The sequence below is a fragment of the Tenrec ecaudatus genome, chromosome 10 (assembly GCF_050624435.1).
Source record: "Tenrec ecaudatus isolate mTenEca1 chromosome 10, mTenEca1.hap1, whole genome shotgun sequence".
Lineage (NCBI taxonomy): Eukaryota > Metazoa > Chordata > Mammalia > Afrosoricida > Tenrecidae > Tenrec > Tenrec ecaudatus.
Window position 1 is genome coordinate 69,158,840 of NC_134539.1, and position 12,267 is coordinate 69,171,106.

Genomic DNA, 12,267 nt, shown 5'->3' on the forward strand with positions numbered 1-12,267 from the left:
GGATTTCATTCCATAAATGTAATGTCTTCTGAAGTGTTAGCATTTAATGCAGCTGATGGACCTAACAAGTGAGAATGTTGATGACTGGAAACTATGTTGGGATAATGATTCTGCACCTCTATAAAATATTTTACTTGAAAACTTCTGCAGAAAAATAGTGCTGATTCCGGGAAAGATGGCATAAAAATCTCAAGAAACTGCGTCCTTTAAGCTATTCCCCCAAATTGGGAAACATTTAGTCTTCAGTGTCATGGCTTGAAATGTGCTTCCCAAAAAATATGTGTTCATTTGGCCAAGTCATGATTGTCATCAATATGTAATCGCTCTGTATTTTGTGATCTGATATAAGTATCCTCCGTTTTGTGATTTGATATTATTATCTTCATGTGTGACTACCATTAAAAAATAGATCCTAATCTTCATGATATTAATGAGGTAGGATCCAAAGAAGTTCTGTGAAGGACGCAGAACAAATTCTATAGGATTAGATTCTATATTGAATCAATCTTGTTTGAGGTCTAAAAGAGATTGAACTGTCAAGCAGAGAAGTCAGAGGGACCTGACTATCAACAAGAGAATGGAGCTTAGAGTGCAGCACCTCCTTTGAACCTTGAATTCCTACACCATATTCTGCTACACCATATACGACACCATATTCTGCCTCCAACTGCCAAGTCCCAGCCCTGGCTGGGGCAGGACCTCTGCCTGGACTCAGTGTACTCCCGTTAAGCCTTAAAAATGTATTATTTTTGTACTTTTTAAAACAAAAATGTGGAGAAGGAAAAACATAAAAAGAACTCCTGCACAGGTGAGTGTGGACGTGGTTGCTCTCAGGAACACCTGGTCCTCTCCAAATTCCTGGCCTGCATGCCCAGGGGACATTACATTCTTGTCTGGGAGCCTCGGGGTGACATGCAAGGCCAAGCAGACCAGGACACTCAGTGCCTTCTTGCGGGGGCCAACCTTGTGTCTCAGAAATGTGCCACCTCACCCAACAGGCCCTCCCGCACCCCACCTCATCTGAAGGGACCTGGGAGGCGAAAACAGTGGATGGAGGTCACGGTGGAGTTCCGGAAGGCCACGAAGGACGAACATACCTCAAAGAGAAGGAAGATCGCAGATGCTATCTCCAAGCCATCTTCTAAGGATGTGGTAGAAGAACCAGACCCAACTTGGATGAAAAAGTGCAAAGGACCAATAGCCCAGACCTGGTTCTATGTTTCTGGGCCCCCCACACAGCCAGGAAGCTGCTGTCCCAGGGGAGAACCCGGCCCCTGAAGGTGATCATAGAAGCGAGGCTGGTCCTTTATGCTCAGTTGCAGTTCTTGGCAGCCTGGGCACTGACCACCATCACCTCGGGGCCCTCGGAGCTGACCCAGACTGGCATGGATGCGGGCGCCATCCAGCCCCAGACTGCCCTCCTGTCTTCCACCAACGTGTCTGTGTGTGAACAGGCAGTGTGGGCCCTGGCTAATAGAGCAGGTGACGCCACATACTTCACAGACATGGCTAGCTCAAGCAACGCTATCCCACATCCACTAGCCAAGACTTCAACAACTATACAAATCGCGTGCCCCTTTTCCAACCTATGTCGGAGCCAGGATCCACAGCCTGGTGTAGAAACAGTAAAGGCAGTGCTGCCCACCCTCTTAAACTTCCTGCCCACGATGACCTCAAGGGTTTCTTAGACTCCTGCTGGGCCCTGTCCTACCTCACCGATGGCTGCCAGGAGCGCATTGACCACAGGGGCTCTCCCCAGCATGGGGGAGCCCCTGATAAGCTCAGAACCCCATAGCATGACCCCCTCTCTCCGCATGGTGCGAAACACAATCACGGGACCTGGTCAGCAGACCCAGAAGGCCATCGTCGCGTGGGCATGCTGCATGTGCTGGCCCAGCTCCTGAGGCACCCGGCCTAGTCCTCCATGCAGAAGGAGGCGGCCTGGACTCTGAGTCCATCGAGCAGCTGATCAATCATGGCACGATGTCTGTATTTGGTGTCTTTGCTGAACAATGGAGAGTTTGACGTCCAGAAAGAGGCTGTGTGGGTGGTGACTTACTTCACTATGGCGAGCACCACAGACCAGTTGCCTAGGCTCGGCCAATCTGGAGATCGGGATTCCCTGAGCAATCTGCTCACTTGGCATGACCACATCATCCTTTAGACCATCTTCTGCTGAGAATTCTCAAGAGATGGAGAAGCTCCGTCTTATGCTGGAACAACCAGGCTCCACTGAGAACCATCACCTTGGGCAGACTGTGTTCAACATTATCGAGAACTTTCTCGTGGAGGACGAAAATAAGGGTGTTCTCCGAAACCCTGAAGACGGCATGCACTACAAGCCTGACACCCTAACCGTCCCAAGGCCACACAACTTCCAGGCCAACACTCAAACCCTAAATGCGAAGGCTTGCTTCAGAAGCAGTACTCCGCATACCTAACAAGCCCCAGGTAGAAAACTTTTGTAAGTGTTAAATAAAAGCGTTGGGTTTTTTTTTTAACCTTCAAAAAAGAAAAAGCACTCTTCGGTGATGGCGTGGATAGCAAGATGTAGAAATAAAGAAGCAGCCACTTCTTTAGAACCAGGAGATCTGCATGAGATGATTCAGAAGCTGCGCTTTAGAGAAAGCTAATTGCATGGTGCTGATGCTTACACACGGCAGCAGAAGCAGAAGAACGAGACCCGACTGCCACCAAGAAAGAAGAGCTACGAGTGGGGTTGGTGCTGGTGCAGAGAGGAAATGTAATACCAGAGAAACATCCATTGGAGAACCAGGAGGTCTGCATGCGATGACTCAGCAGAATCGAGCAGAATTGATGACTCAGCAGATGTAGAGCAGACTTGAGTGACTTCGTGGCTATGACAAGGCAACATAAGGACAAGACCTTCCAGGCTCAAGGGGACATGTTTACCAGCAAATTGGACTATGTGAGTGTGGCTGGTCACAGTTAAGGGAGCAGAGTTGCCACCCAAGTGGTCCTGGAAGAGGGAGCTGAAGCCCAGGTCTGAGGGGCCGCTACCCAGAGTCCAACTGGCAGGCCACACTCCACGTCCAGAAGACAAGGCCATTGCCTAGACCGCCTCAGAGAGCAGAGGGTGCTCCTCAAGCCCTGAGAGCTAATGCAAATTGTCTCTTCTTTTTTCAATGTGCACATACCTGGTGCATATTTTCCTTTTTTTCTCTCCAATCGCTCCTACTTACAATGTGCTTTGGAATTAGAAAATGTGTACTCTAGATTCACAGATAAAGGGGAATTTTTGCCCCGGGTTAGTCACTGGACTTGATTTAAAGCGTTTGATGATATAATAGGGTGAAAGTATTTGGCAAGAGCAGGAATTCTGGGAAGCAAAATGATGAACCATCAGGGAATGAATTGCATTCCTCTCCAAAACCCATGAAAACTTGACTAGACCATGTTTTGTGGTTTTATGTAGTATTTAGCAGATCCATTTGGTGATCTGTTTTAATTATCCCGATGTGTCATGATCATTGCATTAGTGAGTCAGGTTTAGAGAGAGTTATGTTAATGAGTTAGGACGTAATCTAAAGGATTAAGTTCAATCTTGATTCAATCTCATTAAAGATATATAAGGAATTCAAGAAGACAGAGATCTCCATGGAACCTCCTATAGAAGAGGCAGGAATAGCAAATGTCCTCACACCCAGGATCCCTGTGCTGAGAAACTCCCAGACCAAGGGGAACAGTGATGCCAATGCACACAGTGCTCTCCAAGGAAAGCACCGGCCACAGACAGAGATGGGAGATAAGGATCCTCCTCCAAAGCCCACGGAGCAAGGAAGCCTTCCCTAAGAGCTGATTGGTGCCTGGAGTTCCTATTTCTAGACACCTGTGAAATAATACTTTTTGTTTGCTAAAGCTATCCATCCACTTGTGGTATTATTGCTAGTTAGTAACACTAGATCGCTAAGACATCCACATTCCATCTTTCACCAAGACTTCTAGTGATCCCCACAAGCCCAGCTGACCTCAAATGGCCTAGTTGTTTGATAGCTCTGGCAAGTCGGAAGACTGTGTCGAAAGCAGAACAGGGCAATGTGAGGACACATGTCATCCCTGAAAGCTGCCTACCCTTTCTCGCCATGCAAGAGGAACGCTGCAGGTCCCTTCTCGGTCCCAAATGAACAGAAGGAAAAACATCCCTGACGTCTCAGCACCGAGATCCTGCACAAGAAGCTCTGACACTGGTTTGGAATTAATTTCATCTCTAAAACAAATATGCACTGAGGTCCCGATGACTGCATGTAAGGTAGTCTGAGGACATTCTTGGCGCAGTTGGAGGAATTTATCTGGTTTCTCAAATACACTAAGGGAAAGCCGAGGATCATACCTTAGCCTTGAAAATCTTTTTCATTTATTTGCTCTGCACTCATTGACAATTACTGCTGCTCTGAAAAGAGCAGGGCTGTCTGCACAAAGGTAGATTAAGGGCACTTAATCTACAAAAGACCTTAAAAATCTTGTCATATGGCTTCTCTAATTGGCAGATATTTCGCGTCCCTCTCCCTCGGGTTAAATTGTTCCTGACATAAACTGCCCGTGGAAAGCATCACTTTGGTTCGACTATCAACACTCTTTTCAAACTATTCCTTTTGGGGGTATCTATGAACTTTAAAAAAAAAGATAATTATTGCCATTCTCAGCATTTTGTATAGAAGCCTCCAGCAACATTGCTTACGGGAAGGTACGAATCTAGTAAATGACATAGTCAGAGTAAACCTAATATTCTGGAACTAACCCTTTTAGATAATGAGCCAAGAGGGCTTAGGAGTTTCATTTATGAGCTGAGTTATGCTAACAATGGGCCATATACTGCCTTTCAGTGGTCTGATAAAGGAGGAGGCGGGCAAGAACAAATGGAGGTAACAAAGCAAAGCACAGATGTGGGTGGGAACTGTTTTCTTTTCACTTCACTGGTTCTTTTAGGCTCTTCTGACTAATCCTGAAAACTGCTTTTCCTACTAACGCATGACCTAGCAAATGATGGTGGAGGATGAAAGCAAATGTCCATTAAAGTAAGTGCCCATGGCAGGTGTAAAAGTAAAGCTGCTCTGATAACGACTCTCTCGACTCTCTCGTTTCTGAATGAATTTAACGTGGAAATGTACAGTCTTGCTGTAATTGAAGAGTCGGGCCTTTCTTAACCATACTTAAGAGGCATTTGGTGTTTCATCCTCATTTCAACTGTCTTCATACATTCAGGCTTGTGGCACCTTACTTAAAAACAAAAGTTTTAAACATTACAGGACAAACTTTTTATGGATCATGGGAAATCTGAGTTATTATAGCAATTTGTTTCTGATGAACTCAAAAATTGCTGTCCCTGGAAATAAACACCCATGAAATGCTAGTTCTGCAATTAAAAAAAAACCCGTACCTCTAATATTTTTTATGAATTTAAAAGCTCTCACTTATATATTGTAATTTATTAAAATAAGATGTACCACATAAGTGTTCATATAGTGACATGTCACTAGGATTATAACTTCTTATAAAATCAATATGTTTATAATATAAGCAACAAATTACTAAATATTTATTATGTGCCCTTTGTATGCCCAGAACAGTAAGAAATATTATACTTTATTATCCAGATAGCCCTAAATACGCATTGTAAAAGAGGTCACTATTAGGAAGCAAATTTGCGCAACTAGAAGAGTCAAATTTTGGGGTCACATGTGGAATCAAATTCTGCCAGTACCATTTGCTGGCTCTGACATTTAATATCAATAAACTATCATTTATTCAATGTGAGACCAGTTAAAATGATAATGAAAATAATAAGAGTGAAATGATGGGAATTGATAGGCTAATAGTTGTAAAAGACTTAGTTTAGTGTCTGGAGTTCAATGGACACTTAACTATTAAGTTGTAATATTTCAGGTGGGTCCTAAACAATGTGAAGTATTTTGAAAGCAGCAAAGGATTCTAAGGAAAGAGAATTATGAGAGTATAGGTGAGAGGAAGTCGGGCTGGACAAAGAGTAGCACGTTGTAAACAAGATATTTTTATAGGTTCCATGGGGCCCAAAGTCTGTAGTTCTTACTAATAGCAACACCAAAAGGCATATGGAAATGTGAGAGAAAGGGCTCTACTCAAACACAGTTCTACCATTTTTCTCTATTGCCCATGAGCAATTCTCCTCTCTCACTTTGCCGCAGTGTCATCATCAGTAAAATGGGGAATATATTTCTCTCCTAAAATTACTAAGAATTGATGAGTTAATGTGTATTTGAGAACATTACTGGACATGTAGCAAACATTTTAATGATCTACCACCCTCTCACCATATCACCATAGAGTTGATTCCAACTCACAGTAGAATAGGGTTGGTATAGGGTTTCTGAGACCATACATCTGTATGGGAGCAGACAGCTTCATCTTTCTGCCATGGAGTAGGTGGTGAGTTTGAACTGGCAACTGTGCACTTAGAAGCCTGATCTGCTGCACCATCAGGTCTTCTGCTTCTAATAATAATAGCTGATAAAAATAGTGACCACAGTGGTTCTATTCTAAAAGACCAACCATATGGTGCATTCATTAAGCCCGTCATTCCAGAGACCAGGAAATGGGCATTATGTCAACATTCAGTTGTCAGTATTGCCTACAATATAGACATTCAAGTCCATCAGCTGCTCAAAGGGACAAAGAAGAGACGATCTGCTTCCATAAATGGGAAACGTTGCATAGTCTTGAAAACCCAATCTAGGGTTGCTGTACATGGGAATTGACTTCATGGCAGCAGGCCATAAATGTGTCAGACTCTGGGCTAATTGAAAACGCAATGCCCACTGATGAGAAGCTTCAGTCTCCCCTATGTGGTCATTGCCCCTGGATTTCCTAATATGTTAGACCACCGAACTGAAGTAGTATTTTTTTTCTTGCAGGAAGATGTTGACAAAGCGGTGAAGGCTGCAAGACAAGCCTTCCAGATCGGCTCTCCGTGGCGTACTATGGATGCTTCAGAAAGGGGCCAACTACTCTCCAAGTTGGCTGACCTAATTGAAAGGGATCGCCTTCTGTTGGCAGTGAGTAGTAGCCAAATTGAGCCGGAAATGAGAGCTCTAGAAAACATTCCTTCTTGGAATTGGGAAGTTGTTAGATTTCAGTGGCTGTAAATGCAACAAAAGATTTCATCTACATTTTCTTAAAATCATTGTATTGGGGGCTCATACAACTCTTATCACGATCCACACATCAGTTGAATCAGGCACGGTTGTACATAGGTTGCCCTTATTCTCTTCTAGACATTTACTTTCTACTGAGCCCTCAGTGTCAGCTCATTTGCTGTTCTCCTCAGGCCCCTGCGCTCATAACCCCTGATAGATTGTAGAGTTAATGTTTTCATCTCTCACACTGGCCGCTGTCTCCCTTCCCCGGTTTTCTGTTGTTCTTCCCCCTGTAGACGGATGCTGGTTATGTGTCCATCGTTGAGATGCGTTCCCCCTTTCTCCCTTCCTCTCCCCACCTTCCACCTACCCTTCCGGCATCACTAGCACCACTCCTGGATTCTGTGTGTCGTGAGCTCCCATTCCTTTCTCTACCTGTGTACATGGTCCAGTCTAGTCTGAACTGGGAAGCAGCACAGGGGTCGTGGTGGGGGGGGGTGAGGAATGGAGTGTGTTTCATTTTGTACAGAAATGTTACCATTAGAGTTATTCTCAAGTCCCAGTGCGCACGCTATTTCTGAATGGAGTGATTCCATCCGCAACCCTGTAATAGAGTCTTTAGTCCAAATTTTTCAAGCACTTGGAGTTTAACCACATCTAACATATTTCTTTCCATGAATACAGAGCTGCTCAGAGCTGTAAAGAGGCCACATGCAGTAGGAAATTCTTAGGTTGATCTGCTGGGTTTCTAAACTTGTTTGATATCTGACCTCATGAGTCAGGGATTTCATGGAGTTTGTTAAAGATCCCCCAAATGTCTTTCTAGTCCATTAAGGCACATAATGTCCACTTTTCTCCTACCAGAAATATTTGATTAAGATAGAATAAAACAAAATATTTTAAAATAAAGAAAAAAAATCCAATTATATATACGCTTACTGTTTATATGATTTTTTTCATTCATAGTAGTACATGTAAATAAGGTATGATTTATTACTCAAAGATTCGCATAATTCAAAGTATGCAAAAATACAGACTGAGAAGCCATGTGCAATAAAATTATATTAGCTAAAATATGGATTTTGGATTCTCTTGTTTATCTAAGCGGCGGATTATGGAACAGTGACTATATTTGTCAACACAAGTTTCTAAGGTGAATACTTGCAGACATATAGAAATCAAGTTTGATTTCAAGGTTGAGGTGGCGGGCAGTGTAATAGAGAGGCAGAAGATGGTGTGTAACAGAATATTCCATCAGCTACACATTCCTGCCAGGTGACTATGCTGTCCATAGCCGCACATTCCCGTTGGTAACCACGCTGGCAGAACAATAGGCTACAAAGAGTTTAGGAAGAGAAGGAAACAAGTAAGTGGATTATTCTTTAATGTTAGGATACCAGAAAACAGGCTGGACTTTAAAGCCTGACCATCAAACGTAATTACGATAATAGTAGCCAAGAGTGAAAGTTTCAAGATTAAAAGAGAGAAAAAAACGTCTATTTTGTTGAAAATTCCATGTGTCATAATTTGCATACTAAATACAACCAAATTTGAAGGCTTTCAATTCATTGATCTTAGTTTCCAATGTATTCTCTAAGCACTATGAGTCTCATTCGAAACTGAGCACTTTTGGATGAAAGATCTAGGCATTCATGTAAGTTTGTGTGGCTCGGTTGTTTACACACAGATGGAATGCAAAACCCAGAAATAATTATTGCAGCGTCATTAATAGTCACTTGCACGAAAGAGTCACCCTTAGTTGTATCGATGAGAAGTCCTGTTGGGATTTCAATCTAAGGATTTTAGGTGCCGTTCTTGACTCGTTCTTAGGAAATGGGTTTTTTGAAGCACATTTATGGTGTGAGGGAGGGGGGCTGTGGTTGAGAAACCAGAAACTAACTCTTTCTCTACTCTTTCTCCCCGAGTCTTGCTACAAAACCTTATGCAAGTTATTTGAACTATTTAAGGTTATTATTATTTGCCTCTTTTTAAATGGAGCTTAGATATGATGACAGAATTTACTTCATATCCCAAATTCTGTAACACAAACACTCCAGTCATTGCCATTGAATCTCTTCTGATGCTTATCAATGCTACCTGACAGAATAGAATGGCTCTGGACGGTTTCCAGAGCTGACATATTTATGGAGAAGCCTTGGTGGCAATGTGGCTAAAATTCTTGGCTATAACTGCATGTTCACAGTTCAAACCTTCCTGTGTAAGCCCTTCGGCTGCTCTGTAAGAGAAAGAAGTGGCGGTCTGCTTCCATGAAGATTTACCACCTTGAAAACTGCATGGGACCATTCTACTCTGTCTTAGATGAGTTGGAATCAACTTGAAAGCAATAGGTTTTGATATAGATCAATATATATGCACTGAGAACTGTATATATATGTGTGTGTGTGTGTATGTGTGTATAGATAGATCTATATAATTTCTTTTCTGGGAAGCAAACCACTATATCTTTCAACGACAAACCAGGTACTGGGTTGGAACTGTAGATCTCTCAATTAACAACCAGATGTTTTAACCATTGTGCCACCTGGCATCTTCCCAAAAATCTATAATACTTTCAAAATGTTAGACAGATATTCAAAAGAAGCCCTCGTGGCCCAGTCATTGAAACTCTCTGCTACTCACTCAATGCTTGGGAGTTGGAACTCCCAGTCATTCCCTGGAAGTCTGTCATCCCAAAGGTGGCAGCCCTGGAAATTCTATGAAGCAGTTTTCCTCTATACTAATGGGTCACTATGAATTGGAATTGACTCACTGGCAATGAGTTTTGGTTTGGGGGAGTATATATTCACCTATATCCTTTCATCTGGGACTTTAATGAATATGTAGATGTAAAGTTTGTTCTCTTTTGCAGACACTCGAGTCAATGAATGGTGGAAAACTATTTGCCAATTCATATCTGATGGATTTAGGAGGATGCATAAAAACATTACGCTATTTTGCAGGCTGGCCTGACAAGATCCAAGGCCGAACAATTCCGATCGGTAAGTTGCTTTGGGAAAGTGCTGAGGGAAGAGAGAGCGATTACTGTAGGCTGCATAATTTCAACCTCCCCTTTAAGAAAATGTCAGCCAAATAGGCACATGTAGCTCCTCTTTTGACTTGAGAAAGTTCTATTTGAAATTGAAATTTCTGTTGAGATCATCAAATGTCTTTGAAGATGTTTCAGCGTAATCACATAGAAGATAATCACTACTGATTTAAGAACCAAACTTTACAAAACTGACCTCTGAAACTATGTATTTGAATTTTAGTCCAACGGTCACATTTATACCCATCTATAATATACTTATTTAAGCCTTTTGTTCCATTGTGAGTCAATCATGGCTATTTGTCCTCAGGTCTAATGCAGCGTAACCCATGTAATTGCACCAGGCTAATTCAATAAACTAATTTACACTGATTTGTTTAAAGAACAACCCTAAACAAAATGGGATTATATTTATAGCTGACTTAAGAAGATGTGTATATGAATATGCCTGTCTACATTATTTGAATGGAACCATGCATGTACTGAAATAGAAATGGGAAAAAGACATCAATCTGGAAAACAGTATGGGTAGAGTTTAATTCCTGTAAAATTATTAACTATATAAATACAACAGCCTCCTCTCTGGTCATGTGTATCTCCAAACTCATTGGAGTGCCCAGAAAACTAGCAGGAATACCTAGTAAGTTAAAAAGAGGAGAGTGAGGTCAGGGCGGTACAAAGAAAATTTATCATCATAGTAATTGTTCATCTCTAGAAAATTAGCAGAAGTTATTTCAAATACAAATAGATCTTGAGTTGTGGCTCAGTCAGCCCAGAGGCATCTGAGGGAACTTGATGAAGCACAAAGTCACTCCCAAGTTTACCACATCAAACTCCCAGGGATATAAATCAGGTTGAAAGAAGTGCCTTTTTAGCTGGGATTTTGTTTTGTTTCTATGGCTCAGTAGGTACAAAAGGAATATTTGAGAACAAACCACTAGAAAGGATGCATCTCATTGCTTTCACAGAGGTTTTTTATTATCATTAATTTACTTTTAATTCTATTTTCTAAATTTACCATTTTTTTATATTCTATTACTTTACGTTAAAGGGAAAAAAAACTTTTGTTAGGAGAAATTTTAGCTGCTTAGCCACCCACCTCCTATACCTCTTTCCCATGCCTTGTTTAGAATGTTATGATATAGAAAGTCTCCTAGACAATAAAATATAACTTTTACCTTTCAGATCTGTACTAATAACTTCACCTATAAAAATCGGCGTGAAGTCAATTCCTATGCAGTGCCAGACACACTGCTGTCTTCCAAACTTTTTTTTTTAACTAATCCAGACACTAACCATGCCTCCATATCACTCGCTAGTTTGCTTCTGCTGTTAGCAATTTGTGGTAACAGTCACCCAGAACTCACAGAGGATAATGAACGTTCAGTAGTTGGTTAAGGATCGGGGCTCAACTCTGGATCAAGATCAGCAGGCTAGAAGTCAAGCAGTCTCCCTTCTTTGTTCAGCGAGGCAAACCTCCTCTCAAGCCTCTGAGGACAAGGCTCCTCAGGTCCTGCCATGTGTCACTCCAGCTCTGTCACTGGGCTCCTGGGGGACATTTGGTGTCTTCGGTGTTGCCACCCTTGACCTCTTTTACTGTTCTCAGACCCTTTCTTCTCGCGTCTGTTTCTTCTTCTCCCTTCCATCAGCTTCTGCCTACAGATTCTCTTCCTGCTTGCTTCTTTCTGCTTCAAAAACCTCTGAGAGATTGACTGCTTCTATAAACAGCTGTCTGTCAGCTTCGAGGACCCCTGGTGGCATAGTGGTGATGCATCTGGCTGCTAGCTGCAAGCTCAGCACTTCAAAATTCTGTGGGGGGAAGATGGGGCTTTTAACTCCTGTAAAGAGTCAAAGTCTCCAAAAATCCCAGGGGTGGTTCTACTCGGTCCAATAGGGTCGCTGTGAGTGAGCATCCACTGGACGATGGAAGTGAGCTTAATTTCTCCTGTTGTCAATCTTGAGGCATGTTTTGTCTCAACAGGGACCACAAACTGACCAATCTCTTGTTGATAGGTCGCAGACACTGTTTAGAGCCACGTCATTTGCATAATATATCGGCCAATCTCTGGAAGGTGTACACCCATCACTGGG

At 42.4% G+C, this 12,267-nt stretch overlaps 1 protein-coding gene across 1 annotated transcript in view; it reads left to right on the forward strand.

The window, feature by feature from the left end:
• ALDH1A1 (aldehyde dehydrogenase 1 family member A1) overlaps positions 1-12,267 on the forward strand; it is a 54,247-nt gene that overhangs the window by 21,298 nt on the left and 20,682 nt on the right. The window contains exons 3-4 of the mRNA XM_075560541.1: positions 6,909-7,049; positions 10,000-10,129. Coding sequence (XP_075416656.1) covers positions 6,909-7,049; positions 10,000-10,129 — 271 coding nt within the window. The remainder of the gene's footprint in view (positions 1-6,908; positions 7,050-9,999; positions 10,130-12,267) is intronic.